General features: G+C 32.8%; 3 protein-coding genes across 7 annotated transcripts; 1 reads left to right on the top strand and 2 right to left on the bottom strand.

Annotated features, from left to right (window-relative positions):
* Positions 1-1,024: 1,024 nt before the first annotated feature.
* LOC111296986 (zinc finger A20 and AN1 domain-containing stress-associated protein 8-like) lies at positions 1,025-3,628 on the bottom strand. Of its 2 annotated transcripts, XM_089741232.1 has the most exons (4): positions 3,408-3,608; positions 3,226-3,276; positions 2,445-2,795; positions 1,025-1,902 (listed from the first exon to the last, which is right to left on the bottom strand). In XM_089741232.1, the coding sequence occupies exons 3-4, from the start codon at positions 2,483-2,485 to the stop codon at positions 1,371-1,373; spliced, it is 573 nt and encodes a 190-aa protein (XP_089597358.1). In that variant the 5' UTR covers positions 2,486-2,795; positions 3,226-3,276; positions 3,408-3,608; the 3' UTR covers positions 1,025-1,370. The 2 variants fall into 2 exon arrangements, with proteins under 2 accessions (XP_089597358.1, XP_022747239.2); XM_022891504.2 differs by lacking the exon at positions 2,445-2,795 and having other exon boundaries at positions 3,408-3,628.
* A 9,123-nt stretch (positions 3,629-12,751) lies between these two features.
* On the top strand, positions 12,752-18,536 carry LOC111296193 (serine/threonine-protein kinase Nek6-like). 4 transcript variants are annotated; one of them, XM_022890331.2, is made up of 14 exons: positions 12,752-12,903; positions 13,377-13,501; positions 13,852-13,918; positions 14,993-15,058; positions 15,183-15,229; positions 15,727-15,772; positions 15,860-15,940; positions 16,016-16,058; positions 16,167-16,216; positions 16,484-16,565; positions 16,642-16,691; positions 16,795-16,868; positions 17,037-17,088; positions 17,172-18,536. In XM_022890331.2, the coding sequence occupies exons 2-14, from the start codon at positions 13,383-13,385 to the stop codon at positions 18,348-18,350; spliced, it is 1,956 nt and encodes a 651-aa protein (XP_022746066.2). In that variant the 5' UTR covers positions 12,752-12,903; positions 13,377-13,382; the 3' UTR covers positions 18,351-18,536. The 4 variants fall into 4 exon arrangements, with proteins under 4 accessions (XP_022746066.2, XP_022746064.2, XP_022746065.2 ...); XM_022890329.2 differs by lacking the exon at positions 12,752-12,903 and adding an exon at positions 12,918-13,148; XM_022890330.2 differs by lacking the exon at positions 12,752-12,903 and adding an exon at positions 13,029-13,148 and having other exon boundaries at positions 13,347-13,501.
* Positions 18,537-19,155: 619 nt separating this feature from the next.
* LOC111296195 (arabinogalactan protein 23-like) lies at positions 19,156-19,655 on the bottom strand. The gene has a single exon (XM_022890332.2). The coding sequence runs from the start codon at positions 19,521-19,523 to the stop codon at positions 19,335-19,337; it is 189 nt and encodes a 62-aa protein (XP_022746067.1). The 5' UTR covers positions 19,524-19,655; the 3' UTR covers positions 19,156-19,334.
* Positions 19,656-22,540: the final 2,885 nt, after the last annotated feature.

Here is a 22,540-nt window from a genome sequence, read left to right as displayed (position 1 = left end):
TGTTTATATTTGTAGTAATCTATAACTTTTAATATTAATTTTTTTTTTACACATGACGATTAATCCAACTAAGAAAGGAAGAACCTCAATTTTTGTTGATTAGGATTTGACTCGTTTGTGAAATATTTTAAAAAATAAAATCACGAATGAACCAATTAATATGAAAAAATGCGTCCTTAAAATCATTTTAAAAAAATAGATTCTGATAAAATTTGAGAATGCCTGCAACTTGTTTTATCAAAATTTTTTATTTTTGTTCTTATAAACACTTAAAGTAATGTAAACTAGATGAATAAATGTTAAAAGCACTCAAATACTTCGTTGAATAAAAGATGCATGTGTCTCACATTTAAAGAGTTCTCTTCAAATAAAATTTTTTTTTTCCCGCTAATCAAATCAAATGGCTTATATGGATTCTGGCCCTTCCAGCCCAGCTAATTCAAATTGACCCCAATGTTGAGTCTTGACTCTTGACTGCCTTCATGCCTTATTGTTTGTGTCTTTGTCATTTTAAATCATTTTTTTTATTTAGTACAATTTATATTGCAGTTTAAAAATCTTTTTATATAAACTTTAAAAAGCAAAGCATAGTAAAAAAAAAAATTGAAAAGCTTATGAAAACTTAATTTAAAATATAAAAATAAGAATATCACATGTTCAAAAATAAAAAGATAATTTTAAAATATTTCAAAAAGTTTATCAAGTTGAGATTAGTTACCCGTATAATCACTTTTAAAAGTAATATCTAATAAATCTAAAATTTAAATTTCAACATTTATAATCTTACCCTTACCTTTTTGTAAAAAGAAAAAAAAAATTATAAACCTGTAACAACCTTAATTTATTCAATTATTTTGTAATTTTCTTTGATATTCAAAAATTTCCCAATGAACTTCAATAGTTTTCAAAGTTTTCATTTTAAAGGGAAAAGAAAGATTAGCAAGTTTTACAGTGAAAGAGCACTTTCACCAGAGCAATGAAAGTTCTTGTTATGGAAGTTGAGAAAGGAGAAAGACCAAGTATCTTAAGTAACGCAAACACACCATTTATCCCTGCTACTAGAAGGCAATACATACCACAAAGAAGCATTACAAGGTGATCATATCGACGTCCATCAAACCAGCACAAATAAACACTTGCAAATAGGGGCGAACGTAATGCCAACCAATCAACAAGGAATATATTCCTCAAACTGCAATGATCTCCTCCCTAACATGGACTTCGAACATGTTTATCAATCAAGGGGACACCTAATGAGACAAGCAGCCAACTTACATAAAACTTCACTATGATGTGCTTAAGACACAAAGGGGTAGAGGGAGAAGCATCATATTTCATTACACAAATCTTCACTTTGATCCTGGACTCTTTTAGATTTTATCCAGCTTCTCAGCCTTGACCACAGGGTTGGCTTTAGCAATAGCATCACGAGCAGCAGTCCGATAATCAAAAGGACAGTCATGTTTGTCAGAGTAACGATGAGCTGCACAGAAGAGGTTTCCACACCTGCAATTAAATCCTGTCAAACCAACACGCTTACAGCATGTGGGACACCTATTGGGACCCTCCTTTGTCTTCATCCCGCTGAAAGTCATTCTGGATGGATCAATGGATGGTTCTACTGAGATGATCTTTGACTCGACATTTTCAGATTGTACATCCAAAACAGCAGCCACAGGTGGCTCCTTACCATTCCCAGTAGAGCTGCCATTCACAATGCTTCCAATGGAAGATGCTGCAAGTTGCGCCTGTTCCTGCTTCAGGATCATTGCCTTGTGACACTTGGAGCACATATTCAATGTAGCTGCACTTCCAAAGAAGCCACAGTTGTTGACACACAGGATAGGGCCTTCTGGAGCTTGGCACCCTGTCTCATCATGAGACTCCATCTTCTCTAATCTCCTGTACGAAAACAACCTTACTATCAACGATTCAAAATAAAGGAGGAACCCTAAATAATAAGAAAAGAAAAAAGAAGAGTGGCAGAACCAGAAGTGATTCGACTCCACAGGATGGATATGAATAAATATCAGACGGAAACAAGCAGGCCACTTTATATACCTAGAGGACATGTGCACATACTAAGCATGTAGATGATCAATTTGCTCAATAAGAATTAGTAACTAAGACTGATTATCTCCATCATGATTCATGAATCAACATTATATCAGACACCAGGCATAAATTCATTGCTAATTGTAGGGATCTTAGGTGATGCAGATAACTAGTTTACTTACAATGGAGCCCTTAAATAGACAATACTGAGTCAGCTGACAATATTATCAATCAAGGGAAAAAATGATGAAAATAACAGGCATGGGCAACAAAGGAGGATGTGTGAACATCAATATTCCAAGGAGCTAAGGGAGCTGGAGCAAGAAAGAACGTCATGAGGCTGCAAATACCAATAACACATACATATGTCTAATATGCAGCAACCTTACATCAGTTTAGCAGGATAGCATGCTGGTGTTGCTGGGAACATAGGTTTCCCATTGACCACAAGTTCCAAAATAAATTCTCATAACCCACATGCTCATAACCATGTCCATTGTATCTAGGTTATACTGTGCACATGCTGGTGTTGCTGGGAACATAGGTTTCCCATTGACCCCAAGTTCCAAGATAAATTCTCACAACCCACATGCTCATAACCATGTCCATTGTATCTATGTTATGCTGTGCACATGCTGAACAGTGAACAATCAGTAGATTGGGTGCAGATTGGTTCTCAGTCCCGTCCAATCATAGAGTAAAAGCATCCTTGTCATTGTTAAAAGGCAATAACTGCCCAACTGCAATAGAGAAAATTAGTTCACTTCATGCAGAATTAAACTAGGGCTCTTTCCCTATATCCTCCCTAGTAAACATTTCTCAGAAAATTTTTCATTTTTATAAATACCATTAGTCTCAGAAGGAAGCATGCAATCCGCACTGCCTTCTAGCTCATAATTAAAAGATATAAAATGATCTTAATTGACATTAAAAATTCTTAACAAGCCAACACTAACAGCATACAATTTTATGGTTTCACATTAAAAATAAAAAAAAGAAAAAAAATATGGGTTCAAATATTTAGCAAAACCCTAAAAACCCAAATGACACAAAACTTTCGTAGCGCAAATCATTACAATTAAATCAAAAGAAACCTAAATTATCAAAATAAAAAGAAAACTAATCGAAGAAATAACTTTAAAAAGAAAAAAGTGGGAGAAAACCCCTTACCTGAAATTTCAATTTGGCCGATCTTGTCTGAAAAATTGAACCCGGTGATTCCTGTCTCATGCAAATCAAATACACATTTAAAATTCAATTTTAACTTGAAAATTAAAAAAAAAAAATTAATAAAAGAAGTAAAAATTAATATCATCAGAAGACACAAAAAGCAGAAAAAAAGAAAGCCTTACCTTAATCTAATTTATGTATGATAATCGGAGAAATCGATACGAGAAGGAGAGAGAAATTTTAGGTGGTATAATATTTTTTTTCGAACTTAATTTTGTTCTCTCTCCTTTTTCCTCCTGTTTAAAAGACTACTACTTTTTCGCTGCCAACCAACGCTTTCCACTCAGTCGGTGATGCTCGACTCACTGCCCTTGGAAAAGCTTATGTTTAGAATTCTACCCTTGATTGTGTATTACGTGGTTATTATTTATTGGGTTAGTAAGAAACGGAGTTCTGAGATTAATCCGGCCTGTTGGGCCTACCTGAGCCCAAATAGCTTTCTAGTTTAGGTTGATCATGATTTTATGAGACTTTTATACTTGCTATACATAGTGAATTATAAATTATTATATGCTAATTTTAAATATTATACGAAAATAAAAAAAAGTATGATTTAAAATTTGATAAAAATTAAAAAATAAATCTTTTATTTGATGTATAAACATGCATTTATAATATGATAATTTTTTTCATGTGTTTTATACAAAATAAATATGATTAAAATATACTAAAATTTAATTTAAAAAATTTCTTAAAAAATAAGGGCAACATGAATAAGTAAGAGAGGCTATGTGGTTTTCTTTTCTTCAGACTTTTTAGATTAATTCTAATTTTTTTTGCCCCCTCCATAGGCACTTCTGTTTTATGCTTGATTCAGATGATAACTTAAGTTGCACTATTTCATGGATATACTTGATGAGGCAATAGCTTTTCTGAGGCTTTCTTACAGCTTTAATTTACACAAGGTGGCTTAGAAATTTTATGTTCTATAAGCACAATTAAAGTTTTGTATCCACTGCCAACAATTGTGATATGTTATTAAAGTATTAAATTTTTAATTTTAATAAACAAAATTTGATTCTGATAACTTTGATTAAAAAAAAAAATCTAGCATCTAGTTCCTAGCTGGTTTTCAATTTAAAAATGGATGACCAAAAGCCAATTAAATAAGTTATGGATCCTCTATGGTGAAACCTTTTAGTGCCTATTCCTTTCGGTGTTTATAATGATGCTGCTAAGGAAGGGTTTTTTTCTTCCTAGAAATGTTAATCAAAACATAGATTCCATTTCATCGTGATTTTGCAGTTTAAGAATGAGTGAGCTACATTGATTATTCCACTAGTGTTTCAAATTACCAAAATTAGGATTGTGGGTAATTTTGAAGCTTATTGAATTCTTGTTAGGAAGAGTGGGGTTCAACCCCATTGAGTTTTACTAATTAAAAGGGAGAGCCTTACTTTATATAAAGCCTTAAACAATAAAAAGAGGCTGTAATAGAGAAATAGAAGGTGGTGGCATCGAAACCAAGACAAAGAAAAAAAGTCAAAAAAATAGAGAGAAAATAAAGAAGAAAAAATTAGTTGAACGGAAGTCGATCTGTGGTTCGATTGAGTTAAAATTTTGTCAGTAGATTTATGATTCAGAGTTTTACATTCTGAATGGTGAAGATCGGGTTTGAAGTTGTCTAAGAACAAATCGAGAGTATATTTATTGAGTTACCTATTTGGTGAGATTTCTTTAATTATCTCTCTAGTTGTTGATTAGCTCTAGTTTTAGCTAGAGAAAAACTTTGTATAACCATTGTTTGATAGTGAAGATTTTTTTGGTAGTCCGTGATTTTTTTTCTTTACACTAAAGGGGTTTTTCACGTAAATCTTGCTGTGGTTTATTTTTTTTGCATTGTTGATTATTGATTATTATCTATTACTGTGGGTTTATTACAATATATTACTTATACGTTATTGTATTTATTGCTTTAGACCCAATAAGTGGTATCAGAGCAAGGATTATTTTGAGACATCAATATAGAAGTAGCTTAAGATAGAAGTAAATTTTATTTGAGATCACGGAGAGTGATACAAGTTTCATGATAAAATTGACAACATCAAATTATTCAATTTGAAAAACCTATGATGGAATATCATTTATATTGCAAAGATCTTTATGAATCGGTATTTAATGATTCGGCTAAATCAGTAAATATGAAAGATGAAAGCTAGAATAAGTTAGACAAAAAAATGCTAGCCACAATTAGAAAAATAGGTTAATATTAGCGTATTCCATCATGTAACGTAAGAGATAGATACTCACACTATTTAAAAAAATTGACATCATTGTATGAGAGAAAAATAGGTATGAATAAAATTATGCTAGTTAAAAAACTTACAATTTTACAGTACAAGGATAGACGATTAATTACAAAATACTTGAGTAATTTTCAAAATATATTAATCGGATGCTACCATAGAGCTTAAGATGGATGATGAAATGAAGGCATGATATTTTTTAGGTTCATTGTCAGATAGTTAGAATATTCTAGTTGTGACTATTTTTAATTCAGCTCTTAATTATAAGGTGACATTGGAGATGGTAAAAGATAATATACTTAATGAAGAAGCATAACGAAAAGATTTAGACCCTAAAAATTAAGCTCTGGTCACAGAGAATAAGGGTAGAAATATCAATAGAAGTCAAAACTTAAAATGTCATAGTAAGTCTAAATATAGATCCAAGTCCAGAGATAAAATGAAATGCTTTCATTATGGTAAAGTAGGTCATATAAAGTGATACTACAAAATTTTAAAGTAAGAGCGAAAACTAAAAAAGATAAGACTTTAGATGATGGTAATGTTGCAATAGTGAATTCAGATAGTGATTCGGTTACTTTGATTTGTACCCATAATTATTATAATAATGTTGGTGATCTCAGTATTGAGTAGATAGTTGACATAAGAGCGACACATCATTATGTTCTTAAGAAAGTTATTTATAATTTACAAAATATGAGGCTTTGATTGTACTAAGATGAGAAATAAGAGTGTGTCACAGATTGTTGAGATTGATAATATTATTGTACAAACTAGTCAAGGCTTTATGTTATTTTGATAGATGTTAAATACATTTAGGATATGAGAATGAACTTACTTATTATTAGTGTCATTAATAAGGAAGAATATAAGAGTCGACAAAAGAAAGGACAGTGAAAGCTTCTCAAAAGATCTATAATAGTTACAAAGAAAAAAACTATACTGCACAATATATAAGACATAGATGTAATTGAATGACAATCAAATAAATGTCGATGAGGATGATGTTTCAACAAACTTGTGGCATAAAAAATTGGCACATATGAGTGAGAAAGTTTTCAAGTTTTGGCAAGACAATATCTCATTACCTTAACTAAAAGTATGTCTCTCAATTCATGTGATTATTATTTATTTGATAAGTATCGTAGAGTTCTTTTTTGTAAGAGTTCTAAAAAAAAAAGATTAAAATTGATTTATTCTGACGTATGTGATCCCATTGATGTTGATCATTTGGTGGTAATAGGTATTTTTTTACTTTTATTAATGATCCTTCACGTAACACTTAGGTGTATATATTAAAAAACAAAAGCTAAGTATTGTAATATTTTTAAAAATTTCATGCTATGATGAAAAAAATGACAGAATTACCCTTAAAATGTATTCAGATTGATAATGGTAGAAAATACATATATAAAGACTTTGAAAAATACTATTCAAATCATGAGAGCAGGCATGAAATGATAAAATTTTGAACACCGTAGTATAATGGTGTAGCTGAAAGGATGAATCGCACTATTATGAAAAAAGTTAGATGTATGTTAAGGATGACAAAATCATCAATGTCATTCTAAGGTGAAGCAGTCAACACAATTTATTATTTGCTTAATAGATCATCATCAGTTCTTTTGAGCTTTGACATTTCAAAAAAGTGTAGACATGGATATAAAAAGATGCTTTATACTCTCACTTGAAAGTTTTTAAGTGTAAAGTATTCATACATGTGCTGAAAGAGCAGAGGTCAAAGCTTGACAGTAAAGCCACACAGTGTATGTTTATAGGATATAGTGATGAAAAATTTGATTACAAAGTATGGGATCTAGTGAAGAAAAAGACGTCTAGAAGTAAAAATGTAGTCTTTCATTAAAAAAAACTATAATGACTTTGAGAAAAATGAAAAAATTACACAAATTATTGTTGAGTGTGATATTTCAACACTGATAGGGGTTTTACAAAAAAGTGCCATAGATAGTGAAAATGAGTAAGAAAAAAAACTTGAAGATATGAATGAGCCAGTCACAGTTAGTGATAAGCTAGATGCAATAAGTTTTGAACAAAAAAAGTAATCTTCTCTACTCGAGAGTGTTAAACAGGGTGAGTAATCTTTTTCATCAGAGAGTGTTGAGCAAGAAAAGTTATCTTCGGCATCAGGTAGTGTAGAGTCTCAGTGTAAGAGATATACTAGAGTGCATAAGCCATCTACCAGGTATCCAAGTTTAGATTTTATTTTAGTTATTAGTGATAATGAGCTAGAGAGTTTTTAATATGTGTAGACTACTCCGGATAGAGAGCACTAATTAAAAGTAATGAAAGCAAAGATAGAGTTATTGTAAAAAAATGGTACATATGATTTTGTTAAACTTTTGAAAAATAGGAGACCGTTAAAGAATGAATGGGCGTTCAATTTGAAAAAAGATGGTGATAAACTAGTGAGGTACAAAGTTTAATTTATGGTAAAAAGTTTTTCTTAAAAATCAGACATCGATTTTGATGAGATCTTTAGTTTTGAAAATGAGTTTTATTTGAATGATACTAGAATTAGCAGTTAGTTTGAATCTTGAGCTTGAGCAACTTGATGTCAAGACTGTATACTTGCATGGTGACTTATAAGAGGACATTTATATGAATCATCCAGAGGGTTTTGAAATGAAAGAAAAATAACACTTAGTTTGTGAACTGAAAAAAAAAACTTGTATAGCTTGAAACAAACTCCACGATAGTGGTACAAAAAGTTAAATTCTTTTATGGTGAGCCATAGCTATAAAAAAATAGTAACGGATCCTTGTGTGTATGTCAAAAAAATTTTTTATGATACTTCATTATTTTCTTATTATATGTTGATGATATGTTGATTATAGGACAAGATGCTAGTATGGTTCATAGGTTGAAAGAATAATTGTCTAAGTTTTTTGACATGAAAGATTTAAATCCAGCAAAGCACATTCTCGGTATAGATATTATACGAGATAAAAAAGTTAAAAAGCTGTGATTATCATAGTAAAAGTATGTTGAACGAATACTTAATAGATTCAACATGTAACATGCTAAATCAGTTAGCAGTCCACTTACCAACCATTTTCATCTGAGTAAAAAATCTGATCCGATGACTAAGAAAAAGTAACTAGTTTTGTCTAGTAGTCATTATTCTTCTGCAGTTGATTCTTTAATATATCTTATGGTTTGTATACGACTTGACATTGCCTATACAATTGGTGTAGTAGGCAAATTTCTTTATAATCCAAGAAATATTCATAGGGAAGTAGTGAAATAAATTTTCAGATATTTGAAGGACACCTTAAAAATGTGCTTAAGTTATAGAGTTTCACAATCAGTTCTAGAAGGATTTACTAATATTGATATGATAGATGATCTTGATGATAGAAAATCTACTTCAGGGTATTTGTTTACTTTTGCAAGAAAAGCTGTTTCTTAACAATTTAAGTTGCAGAATGTGTTGCTTTATCAACTATAGAGACTGAGTATATTATAGCAACCGAAACAAGTAAATAAATGCTTTGGATGAAATGTTTTCTTCTTAATTATGGTTGAATCAGAAAGAGTATGTGATATTTTGTGCCAGATTACTTTAGATTTAAGTAAGAATATCATGTACCATATTAGAATGAAGCACATTAATGTTAGATATCATTGGTTATGTTCGGTGATTGAGGAACAATAGATGCTGTTGAAGAAAATTCATACTGATAAAAATGTAGCAAATACGTTAACTAAGGTAAGTATTAAATAAAACTGCTATAGTGATAAATCTTCTTCTAATAGGATTAGAAGGAAAGATTGTTAGAAAAAGTGAGGTCCAGCCCTATTGGTTTTGGCCAATTAAAAAGCCTAAAATTTTTTGTCTTTAACTTAAGAGAGCCTTACTTATATAAAGCCTTAAACAATAAAAAAAAGACTGTGTAATAGAGAAATAGAAGGTGGTGGCGTCGAAACCAAGAGAAAGAAGAAAAGCCAGAAAAGATAAAGAAAAAAAGGGAGAAGAAAGAGTTAGTTGAACAGAAGTTGATTCTTGATCCGATTGAGCTGAAATTTTATTAGCAAGTTTATGATTCAGAATTCTACATTCTAAACGATAAAAATCTAGTTTGAAACTTTCTAGAAATAAATTTAAGATGTATTTATTAAGTCACCTATTTGGTGAGATTTCTTCAATTATTTCTCTAGTTGTTGATTAGCTTTAGTTTTAGATAGAGAAGAACTTTGTATATTCATTATTTGATAGTAAAAATTTTTCTTGTGGTCTGTGATTTTTTCTCTCTACATTGGAGGGTTTTTCACTTAAATCTTGGTGTATTCTATTTTTTTTACGTTGTTGATAGTTGATTGTTGTCTATTACTGTGAGTTTATTGTGATATATTGTTTTTACATTTTGTGTTTATTGCTTCAAGCCCGACAATTCTTGTATCAACTAGAATGTCCTATATAAAGAAAATTAGGATGTGGATAATTTTGATGCCTATTAAATTCTTACAGGTTTTTGTTGCTTTATAATTTTATAGACATGATAATTCGTATATTTATATTGTGTATAATATTAATAATTTGTATCTTCATATTATATTTTATACTTTTTTTCTTTGCTACCTAGTAGAACTTAAAGACCAAAGTCGAATTTAAGACTTAATTAGTTAGTTTAAGATAACATCTAGCAAGATGGATTGAAATCTGAACATACGTAACCTTTTTCCTTATTTTGGACCGCGGCCTCCCTTATGAAAAAAACTAAAGCCTACCAGAAATGGTCAACGAAAGCATCTCAAATCAAGCCACCAGCCAGTCCCTTCAGGAGGAAGTGGAAGTGAGTCTTGTATTGGGTATTTTCTATACGTTTTCAAGATAGTTACCTTAGCCAATTATGATGTAAAAATATTTGCCTTTTTTTCTTCTGGTCATTTAACAGATCAAATAAACAGTCAGAATCAGATCTATTTGCAATTATATCTCAGCACCGAATTGGGAGGAAAGAACAGTTTGATTCCATGCTTTCATCACCGGTGTCCAAATAAGGAGGTAATGCAGATTCTGAACCCACTGAAGTAGAATTTGAAGCTGCGCATAGGAAAGTTGAAAACCAAAAGGCCTCCAGCAAATTAAAACAGAAGTGATATTAGGTCTTATCTAGATTTTATTCCAGGATTGTTCCTGTAAAAATTTGGATTTGGTGAGAATTCCAGAAATTGCCCTCTCTGCTCCGAAAAAGGAACATTGAAAGTTGCCTTTGTCATTTGCATTTGTCTTGAGTTATCTGCTATTTGATGAAAGGTTTTGGATGAAGTTATATTATGCCTACTGCGACTATAAAATACAGTCAGGTTGTTAAGTAACCTATCTGGTATCCAGTAGGTGAGTTATGATAAAGTCTATCCCCACCACCATTATGATGTGCTATAACCGCAATGAATGGTTGGGTGATGATGCTTAATAAGTAGCTACTTGAAGTTGGATTTGAAGAAAGCTGGTGGTTAGGAAATGTCTTTCTTAGAAGGATAGAAGCGGTTTGAACTCATCAAAAGGAGAGGATACAAATTATATCAATTTTTTCATAAAAAAAAAGTCGTAGATTGAGAATAGATAATATGATTGGACATGTTGGGATTTAAATTTCAGATCTACTAAATTTCTGCATGCATGAACGTTAAATTCTGAATTCACAATTTATATCATTTTGAGTTTTTTGACTTAAAAACTTAGGAAGGTTTATGACTTTCTGTTAATCTAGATAGAACAAGTTGCTAAAGAGTGCTATTTTGAAAGTAAATTAAAGATTTACTTCAAGGCTGGTAGAAGGGGCAACTTGAAGATTCTTCAACGGCCAAACATGGGCACCATGAATTTGAAACGTTTGATTGCCAAATACTGAAAGATCTGTCTGTTGCCCCAAGTTCAAAACGCGTGAATAAGGGCTTTTTTCAAAAATGGTTCCAAGTTGTTTATCCTAAGGACTGAGGAATGAGGCTAATCAACTGCTTGGTCCCCCCCGCCAGCTGTGGCAACGAATGAATGAAAACGTTGATCCAGAAAAAGACAAAGTTTTTAGGTTTGATAGCGTAGGTGCCGGAGAAACTGCTTGGCTTAGAATGGAAAAAATGCGTCTTTGAAAGTAGTAGAGAGATGGGGCCCCTCTTGTCTCTTCCCAAAATTTGTAGGTTTTCCAGAGTGGATTAAGCGACCCCCTTTGGTGTCTTTTCATGCTGCTCAATTTTAGGGTCCAAAATTTTGCCTTTGTTGTTCAATTGGGATCTGAGAATAGTACAATGTCTAATTTCACCTTGTTAAAACTGTTAATGACCATACTGCTTGTTACTTCTTTAACATAGGTTTGGATGTATGGGTTATGTCAAGCTCATGTGTTTAATATTTTATTTTATTTGAACTTTGAGATGATTCTATATATATATAATGTTTCATTACCATATTGGAATACTGCAAGGTCTATTATCATATTAGTAAAAGTTTAAATTTATATTTGGGAGATCCTCATAATAAAATTATTAGATTGATTAAAACAAAAAAAATCTTTCAAATTAGTGTGAATTTTTATAAAATAGTAGGAGAATTTTTATATTAAAAAAAAAAAGAAAGAGAAATAAGATTGTGTTCTGGATGTCATAATGAGCCATAGCCCTAATCTATAGCGACATAATACCTCATTGTTTTGACACAAAAGCTAATTCAGATGGGGGCATTTGTTAGTCTGGATTTGTACTCTCTTAAATAAAGCAACAAAATAACTGGTGTATAAGCCCCAAAAAAGGAGAAGCTTGACTGGATTGGTGATTCCATTTTTATATTACCATCAAAAGACTCGGAAACAAAATGATTATACCCAATTAATGATTCACATTTCATATGTTAAAGGTGCACATTATGAAAATTTTTTTTAATCTTTAAAAAAAAGTTTAAGCCAACCAAAAACACCTGAAATCCAGTGGTGCCCAACACAAGCATATAAAAAGCGAAAACCCAAAAAACCAAAACACCCCTTGATTGACACGTTTTGGAACATTAAAAAATTCTATTAAAACTTTTTAATTTTATAAATTTTAAAGTTTGGTTTTTATAATTTTTCAGATGGTGACATCACAACTGGATGCTAGGAAACATTCCCTGGTTTTATTTTTGTTATGTAAGTGATCTCCCATGAATCTGCAAATGCAGGCAATACCTTTACCTTGTACTTCGGTCTTTCTCTCTGTCTTTCCATGTCCTTTCCGCTTGGTAGAACTCTTTTGAATGAAATAATCAAGTTTCCGACCAAGTTATTACAAGTTTTATTTGGATTCCTGTATTGGCTAATGCTTGACTTTGTCCTTCCACCTCTTTAGTCTTTTCTTTCCCATTTCATTAATTAATTTGGTCAGTAAGTTATCAACCTTCTATTTTTTTAAATTATATTTTAAGGGTTGGATGTTGCTTTTACGGGAGTTTGTCCTTCCACTTCTATCTCTATCTCTATTTCTATCTCTTTCTCTTTCTCTTTCACTTCTATTCCACTGTGCTACCATCATTGTCAAATTTAGCTTTACTCAACTTTGTGTGTTTCATTTTTACCTTTAAGATCATAACATTTTTGCTTTCGGAGAGCTGCAATAGTCTCAAAGGTTTAATCTTTTTCAGCAGTTTTACTCTACGGGTTTCTGGGTTTCTTTTTTTTTTTTTTTGGCCTTTTCATCAAATCTTATTTCTGTTCCGTCTTTGCCTTTGCATCAAATTTTGGAGCTTGTCTTTTTCTTGCTTATTAACTCGCTTTAGCTGAGAGTTCTGAAATGGGTTTTTTGTTTTTTGTTGACGAATAATAGATTGGATCTTTCATCTTTGGTCTTTTGAAGGTCTCCATGGAGAGTGATAATGGTGATGGCAAGTCCAAGATGGAAGATTACGAAGTTTTAGAACAGATTGGAAGAGGAGCTTTTGGAGCTGCTTTTCTTGTTCTCCATAAACTTGAGAAAAAGAAGTAAGTATTTTCTCCTCATTTTATTTCTTGTTGCAATTTGTTTTTCCCTTAATTACCTCGAGGCTTGATCTTAGAGGAGCATAAATAGAAAAGTTTGAGGAAATGATATGAAGTTTCATTTTTTCCCCAAAGAAATGATAGTTCCAAGCAATAAATTTCCATGAACTTGTTAATGTTTAGGTTGTTCTTTGTTTTGATATCTTACTAATGAATTTCTGGAATGCAAAAATCAAGATTTCTGTGATTGGTTTTATACCAAAGACTATATTCTGCATATGTGGCCTTAATTTCATTATTGTAGCTACCGGCACCATTTATTATGATATCTTTTATTTTTGTTGTTCTGTTAGGTATGTGTTGAAGAGGATTCGCCTGGCCAAGCAAACAGAGAAGTTTAAGCGTACAGCGCACCAAGAGGTCACCTTCTTAAGAAATTTCTTTATGTTTGTTTTAATTAATTAACATGGGAATTGGGGTGAAAGCTGCATAGATTATTCCCTGCTGGATTAGGATTTAAATATTTTAATTTTTAATGTTGATTATCTGCATATCTTTATTGTCTTTTCTGTTCTTCTGGTCATAAAATTAGCTAGAGTAGTTAAATTTCTTTTTCAATATCTTTGTTAGTGTTCAATATCTTATGGTTTAGCGAAACCCTGATCTTAAAATCTTGATTTAAGAAAAAATTTGGTTATGGGGTATCTGTGTTTTGTTCAACAATCAAACCTTTTATTTATGTATGGCTGTTATGTGGCACATCTTTATCTACCCAATGGGATGCTCTATACCCTGAGTTCGCCTCTTTTGCCATTTTCCATCCTTCATTGCCTCTGAAGGTTGTGACCTTTATTTTTTTTTCTTTAATGGCGAGCTGTACTTTTATTTACAAAAAGTTTATAGATATATCTCACATATTCTACTGTTAGATGTAACTTTTTTTATCTTTCCTATAACAAATAATGCACACATGCAAACATAGACCCTATCAAAACACACTTGAAAACTGAATAGAAGCAATGAGATCATAAAAACAAGGCAGTTGGAAACAGACTGATGCTGCTATGATCATCCACCTATACCATCCCCCCCCCCCTCCAAAAAAAAAAAACTATCTATCCATTGAGGAAAATCTGTGGGTATCTTCTCTGACTTCATTTGGTTTGAATGTTAGTCTCAGATAGCCAGTAATCTCATATTCTAAAATTGGGAATAGCCTTCTCACCTGAAGATTTTGGGTTTGAAGACTGTTAGTTGATTGAGAAAAGGTTTATTGTAGTGAGGGACAAAAATACCTTCACTTATCCAAAAATAAAAAAGAACCTCAAATTACTTGTAAAATTGATGCCAAATAAGATCCAAAGTTGTCTAGATAGCTCATCTTTGATATCTAGTAATTTTTTTCATGTCATAAACCAAGAACATCCTTAATTCATCTCTAGGCAGTCCATGTTTGAGAACATGTCTCACACTATGTGCTTTGTTGCATTGCAGATGGAATTGATTGCAAAATTGAATAATCCATATATTGTTGACTACAAAGATGCTTGGGTTGACAAGGTGAAAGGCTTATACCTGTATTAGATTTACATTGGATATGATAGAGTTGCTACATAATATTATATATTATTGAGACCATGACCGACACTTCAGTAATTTGTTAATTTGTCTTCATGCTTCTTAGGGAAACAGCATATACATTGTAACTGGCTACTGTGAGGGAGGGGACATGTAAGTTACTACCATAAAATAATTGTCATTTTTTTTTAATATTTTAATGGAATATTCAAGTGAATTTTTATTCTCATAGACTACAATTTTATAAATTTCGATCTTTTTACATGAGTGGAAAATCTTCCTTAAGTTACAAGAAGTGACATAATTTCTCATCACTAAAGTTAACAAGAAGGATTTTGTGGTCAGCTGGAGATGTAAGTAACATAATTTATCTGGCCAGTTTGGTTAAGAAGTCATTACAAAACTGCATATTTTTATCTTCAACTTTTTAATTTTTCAACCAAACAGTCAATGATGAAAAGAATTGATTTTTCACCTCTAATGATTTTGATTTCATAGTCAACTGTATTGTATGTACTATTCGTCATCAGCTTTAATTGGATTACAACGTAACTAAATAGCAATTGGAAGTCCATCAAGGAAAAAAAAGCAGATTCTGCCTGATGCTTATGAATGACTAATCGGGGCACTAAATTTTTTGTTGGAATCAGGGCTGAGCATATTAAGAAGGCCAGAGGTATGCACTTTCCAGAGGAGGTAATACAATATTACTGCAGTTGAACTACTTATATGCACCTGCTAGAGATGGTATTCACCCGCTTATTGTTCTCTTTGGCTCCTTAGAAAATCTGCAAATGGATGACTCAGTTGTTGTTGGCTGTGGACTACCTGCACTCAAACCGTGTTCTTCATAGGGATCTGAAGGTACTGCTTCTATCCCTATAGTGAAGAAAAGCTCATAATTGGTGATGCTATGGTCTAACTTCTATTTAATCTCAGTGTTCCAACATATTCCTTACGAAGGACAATGACATCCGGCTTGGTATGAAGGCAAAAGGATTACTGTAAAAAGGACTCATGTTCTTTTTCAGGTTTGGCCTCCTTTTTTAATTGTCTTCTAAGATATGTATGTCTTATATGGACTGTACAGGTGACTTTGGACTTGCAAAATTACTCAACACAGAAGACCTTGCTTCTTCGGTATGGACTTGTGCTAATCTCTTCCTTTTTACGAAATTTACTTAGAAAGTTTTCCTTAAAAAACCTCTGACTCCTCAAACTTAGATTGTCTTAGAATTCCTTCATTGCAACAAGCTTTTATTTGCAAGTACTTCTAATGTATTTCTGATTGGAATAAAAACAGTTATTGTTATCAAATGTCTTAGTACTTTTGGTTATAGAATTTGTTAAAACCAGTTTTTAGGGATTCACTCCAATTATTTTCTATGCTGTGCGAATTCTCAATAGGTTGTTGGCACACCCAACTATATGTGTCCTGAGCTCCTGGCAGATATACCTTATGGCTATAAATCTGATATATGGTCACTTGGTAAGAAGTTAAAAGCATGATTCTGAGATACAAAACCTGTTGTACTTTTAACTAGGAGTGACATTTATTATTCTAGGTTGCTGTATGTTTGAGATCGCTGCACATCAACCAGCGTTTAGAGCTCCTGTGAGTTTTTTAACACGAACTATTGTTTAACTATCATAAAGTTGTCTGTAATTTGCTTTGCTATAGATTCAATGGTAAACTAAAGTCATTGACAACTCAACAGGATATGGCTGGATTAATTAACAAAATCAACAGATCCTCCATTTCTCCTCTCCCAATTTTGTATTCCTCCACACTGTAAGCTTTTTATTCCAACTGATTATAAATATCAGCTGTTTCTTGATGATCAGTGTAATGCATATGGTCATTCTTCGATGTGTTTACTTAACATTGCTAATCAATGTTATTTCGGTTCTTTCAAAAATGTCTAACGTACGTAGAAAATGGAATGACTACATGTTGCAGGAAACAAATAATCAAGAGTATGCTAAGGAAGAACCCAGAACATAGACCAACTGTGAGTGCAAGTGACCCTGTGTTTAGCTTTCTAGTTTTAAACACTACTATCAATACTGATTCCACAGCATTCTAATAATTTAGGCTGCTGAACTCTTAAGGCACACCCATTTGCAGCCTCATCTCCTTCGCTGCAGAAACCCATCTTCTGTTTATCTACCAGTAAAGGCCTCAAACAGCCCAAAGGAGAAGACACCTAGAAAATCATTGTCCGGCAAACCTGGCATTCAGAAGGACGGGGGGGTTAAAGATGCTGGAGTATCAAATGGACAAGAAAATATACATGCATTTCAGAGAATGGCTGATGTACACCTAACCAGTTCTAGTTGTGAGAAGCCAACATCCACAGCTAGTACAGAAGACAACCTTGTCACTAAGAGGGTTGATCCTACTAGCTGCGCTGTCGAAATATCTAATTCTACCAGCGATTCCAAAGACATGTCCACTGATTCTGAAGTGAGTATTAACAATGGAGACAAAAAGACTAAGTTTAACAGCATTCCTCAAAAGGATGCTGATGTGGAGTCAACATCAGAGATAGCATTCAATTGTCAGCATGATGAACAAGAAAAACCCATTTCTGAGCACGCTCAAAACTTGCCTGAAGCTGATATCGAGTCTATAAGTCGAAAAGATGAGGAGACTTTTTGTGGCATGCAGGTTCTTGAAGAAACAGCAAAAGAGGTTCTTGACACGCAGGTTCTTGGTAGATCAGGGGATTCCAGTAAACCGACAATCTCCGGTATAAGCTGTGATGATAAAATTGGGTTACCTGATGATGGAAATTCATCTTCTACTTTTTATGAAACTGATGTAGAACGACGATGCTCTTCAAATAAAACAAGTAGTCCTAATGCAAAAACAGAAGGTGCTGACACTAGCTACTTATCATCAGAAAGTAATATTGTACTTCAATGTAAAGATGAAGCAGGAGCAACATCAGAGAATAATACTTGCACTGTTCTAACAGAGAAAGATGGTGCCCGGATCCAGTTGACACCAAGTGATGTGTCGTTACTGAGTAGACTTACAGCCTTGAGTGGTGATGAAATTAAGAGTGTGTGGGAGAATCCAAGTCAGCAAAGAGCTGATGCTCTGGAGTCTCTGCTTGAGCTATGTGCCCGGCTTCTTAAGCAAGACAAAATCGATGAGCTTGCCGGTGTGCTACGACCATTTGGGGAAGAAGTTGTCTCATCTAGAGAAACAGCAATTTGGTTAACAAAGAGCCTCATGTCTGCCCAAAAGTTCACGGGAGGAACCTAATTTTCGTGATGCGCTTGGCATTAATTTATTCATCATTGTGAGAAAATGTTTTTTTTTTTAATATGTTTGACATAGTGTTTATTTCGAGTGGTGTGGTTGAATTGAAGAAACTCAAGAATCAAACTTATTTTGTATATTGTTGACTCACGGATGGATTTGATGGAAATAATGAAGAAATTCTTGTTACTCTTCGGTGTTCCAAATCAAACTTGTGCATTTGATTGGAAGGCAACTAAAACTTCAAGGGATGAACGGGCGATGTTTAACTTCAAATTTTTGTTAGATGTGCTGCGATGACACAATATCAAAATCGAAATCCAGAAACTATAATGAATTCAGAAGCAACAGTCTCCATCCAATATGTAGTGACAAGCTCATGATTTTGAATTTCTTTCCACTCGAAGGTATGGCATCAGTTTTTTTTTTTTTTTAATATGACTAAAGCTACCCATCAAATAACAGACGAGTCCAGGGTAACTATATACGTGTATAACATGGTTTTCTTTTACGTCTATCCTACATAAAATTCGTTCCTTCTTTCTTTATTATCGGGTGTTGCTGAATTATGTTTCTCATCTCTTAATTTACGAAACATTGAGCCCCATTCATAGCAGTTCCTGATAGCGGATGCTCCCTACATTGAACCCTTCATTTTAACAGAACATGTAATTGATCGAGTTAGACCTAGCAAAGCTGATTTGAATCCGATAACCTAAACCGACCTCTAATGGCCTCACCTCATATATTTTTTTAGACATTGTGTAGCATCATTTAAGTCCAATAATTTGCTCGATAGTCGGAAGTATACGACATACAAATAACTTTTTATTGCCAAGTATCACAAGGAATTCAAATTGTCATCATTTACAAATGAAGTGAAGAAGATTCTTCAATAAATTGAACCCAAGTAATCAAATTTGAGCCTACTAATTAATCCTCCATTTTCTTGATCTTCAATACGTGTGTTTTCATAGATTTATGGGCTTACTGCAGATGGTAAGCAAAGAAAGAAACAAGGGAGGCCCCAACCAAGGACCCAAGAACAGGCAAGGTTGCGGATGCGGCGCTGGAGGCTGGACCTGGGGCAGCAGCTGGGGCGTCAGTGGAGGCCATGACTGCACTCATGGAGGCGGCAGCGACAATGACAGCGCAGGAGATCTTCTTCATGTCCATGGCGAAGATGAATAAGCTCACAGAGAGACCTGCCTTATTTGGTGATGAAGATTTTATTATTGATTTTGTGGGTGTTTTTATTTTTTACTTTATTTTTTTCTTGCAGGTCTGAAGGGGAAGGAGGGTGCTAAGGGGATTTTAAAGGTAAGATCCATGGCTATTTTTAGGAAGAAGCAGTTTTCGTCAGCTTAAAAAACGGTTTTACATGTTTGGTTTTGCATGGTTTGAGGATTGAGATTCGCATACTAAATTTGGAATGCTTTGAAAAGATGAATTTGTGGTATAAACTTTTGTCAAAACCTACATAACATCTTGCTCCTTAAATTTTGCATTTTCCATTAAAATGTAGACACAATATTCATTCACGAAACCTAAGTTGATACGGACTAATTATTTGCCAATTTTTTTACAAGTAATTTAAAAAAAAAAAAAATTCTTGTTGCACAATTTCCCTTAAAAAACTGTGTACTTCTATTCATTTTGAGATTTGACAAAGAAAAATGAACAATCCAGACAATGGTTGGTCCACAGGAAGTGACAGGTTTTCTAACTTCAAAGTAAAACAGATGGGACTCAACAGCTAGACTATGTCCCCAACATTTTTCCAGCCCGTTGCTCTTCAACAATGGCAGCTTACCTACTTTTTTGGGTACACATACCTAATTTCATAATTAACGCAATTAAAGCAAAGACGTCACACCTTATTACTTTCCAACAATTATTAATCATTATTAATTATAACTGGATGACTGTGATTATAATAATAATAATCATCTATCAAAGATTCAAAGACACCATTGCTATGAAAAGGACACTTCATGTTCCTTAAGTAGAAGAGATTGATTATATTCGGGGCATTAACCATTTTGATGAAGGAAACTTGAAGAAAAGTCAATTTTTCTTAACAGTTTAATTGAGATCATTAAATCCTTGTATAAATTATTCAAATTAAATGATTACATTACAAATTCAATGATTTTGGATATTGACATATTGTTCATACACAAGGTGAAATTTCTCTTTGAGATTTAAAAAAAATGATAATGTGAGAATAAAAAAATTACGGATAAATTTTAAATTTTTTTAATTTTAGTTTTTAAATATGATACATTAATTAATTAAATTAAAATTTAAATACATATTTGAAAATTTAAAAATCTAGATTTTACACAATTCAATTAGTATTTTAGATATAACAACGGAATTTCTTTTAATAAACCAAAATTTTGGTTATAGATTTGATGTTAATTTCCCATCGATGTAGGGAAAAGAAAGAAAGAAAACAACGGTTAAAAGAAAAAAAAAAAGGATTGGGGGTCCAAAAACTTGTTGTGTCCCACGTATCAATGTGAAAGCCCAGCAAAATTTTACTCCACGGCAAGTGCAGCTGGCCAAAAGGGAATTCTCACCAGTTAGAAAACATAAATAAAAAATAGAATCCCAAAGGCACACTGAACACCTGTATTCCTCCAATTGCTTTAGTCCTCGGATCAAGTTTAGAATGCTACAGAAAAATTCAACAAAAGGCTAAAAAAAATCTCCAAATTTTTCAGTCAAATAAAACGTTTTGTGGGTCTACACAAGCCGTATCCTAAAAGGCATGGAAAGGAAATTGTTAGTACAATTTCACATTTGTGCATCCGAAATCTGAAGGAAATTTCACATACCAACGGGACACCTATAAATTCCAACCTTGTTACATTTTCACAATTCATACAAAAGCCAAACAATTCTAACCTCAATCTCTCTCTCTCTCTCTCTCGTCTCTATATTTTGTTAGTGAATTTAGAGTAATTAGCGTCAATGGCACGGTTTGGGACTTTTGCAGCTCACATTGTTATGGCAATGTTTGTTGTGGCATTATCTTACGTATCCGGGAACATGGCACAGGATATCGCTCCTTCTCCGGCAATGGACACCGGCGCAGGGTTTACTTTACCAGTTTCCGGTGTGTTGTTATGTTCATCCATATTGGTATCTTTAATTTCTTTCTTGTTGCAGTGAATTCAAAGTTTGAAGACAATGACTTGCCACCCTTTCACTCACTGGTGATTTCATGAGGGAGGCCTCTATTCTGCTCAGGGATTATTGGGTGCTATCAATTGTTTGATCTGTTTCAAGTTTTTAGATTTCTTTGTTGTGCTACTACATATATTTGATTTTGTAATGTAATTGAGTGATTGGTTATCATACATGAATAAAAGGGAGTGATCCTATTTCTTTTGCATCATATTATGTGCTTTGGTTTTGTTTCTATGCTTAGTAGTAAGAATTCTCATAGACAAATAAAAATAAAAAAATTTCATAGAAGTCATGTGGTCGCCAAATGGCTAAATCTTAGCCTGTGTTATTGTCCACGAGGATGAAACTCCTGATGTGTTTTTTTTTTTTTTACTCTTTTTTTTCCTCGTTCAAATTTGGCCCCTGCCAAAGTTGCTCGAGCCTACGAGCTCGGTCGGCCCCAAAACATTGTCGCTCCGAGGTGTAGGAGGATCGATTAGCCCATTGTGCCAAACGAGGTGACCTTCTCGTGCCATTAATATTATAAGATTAATTTGAATCGAAAATTAAATTTATTACATCATTAATTAAATTTAAATATTAATTAATAAAATTAATTTAATATTAATTTTTATTAAAAATTTTTTATTTATAATTATAACAATAATAATTATTATTTTTAATTGTCTCACAACCAATTTCATTATTCATTCGAATAGAATTTCACCAACAGCATCGATGACCAGGATATGGCTTGGGAGCAGATTGAAAAGCGAGTTGAGAGAGAGAGAGAGAACTTTAGATAAAAAGTAGATTGAAAACGAAAAAAGGAAAACAGTGTGAGACAATTGATATTTAAGGTCAAAATTAACGTTTTGGAAGGATTGTTTCCTTATAATCATGAAAATGTAAGAATCAACAAATTACTTTTAAAACTTTAAACATCAAAGCGAATTATGATCTAAAATTTAAAAATCATAAGTGTAATTTATTTAAAAATTAAAGATTAAAAGGTT

This window comes from Durio zibethinus, chromosome 12 (genome assembly GCF_047325235.1).
Source record: "Durio zibethinus cultivar Kanyao isolate XHJ-2024 chromosome 12, ASM4732523v1, whole genome shotgun sequence".
Lineage (NCBI taxonomy): Eukaryota > Viridiplantae > Streptophyta > Magnoliopsida > Malvales > Malvaceae > Durio > Durio zibethinus.
Note: the sequence above shows the minus strand (reverse complement) of the source record. Positions and strands in the feature narration are given on the sequence as shown.

Coding starts and splice junctions, on each gene's coding strand:
- LOC111296193 (XM_022890331.2), top strand. CDS start 13,383: ATGGAGAGTGATAATGGTGATGGCAAGTCCAAGATGGAAGATTACGAA. Junction 13,919..14,992: donor AGCGTACAGCGCACCAAGAG/GTCACCTTCTTA, acceptor GTTGCATTGCAG/ATGGAATTGATTGCAAAATT. Junction 16,869..17,036: donor ATTTTGTATTCCTCCACACT/GTAAGCTTTTTA, acceptor TACATGTTGCAG/GAAACAAATAATCAAGAGTA.
- LOC111296195 (XM_022890332.2), bottom strand. CDS start 19,523: ATGGACATGAAGAAGATCTCCTGCGCTGTCATTGTCGCTGCCGCCTCC.
- LOC111296986 (XM_089741232.1), bottom strand. CDS start 2,485: ATGTTCCCAGCAACACCAGCATGCTATCCTGCTAAACTGAT. Junction 1,903..2,444: donor TGCTATCCTGCTAAACTGAT/GTAAGGTTGCTG, acceptor GTTTTCGTACAG/GAGATTAGAGAAGATGGAGT.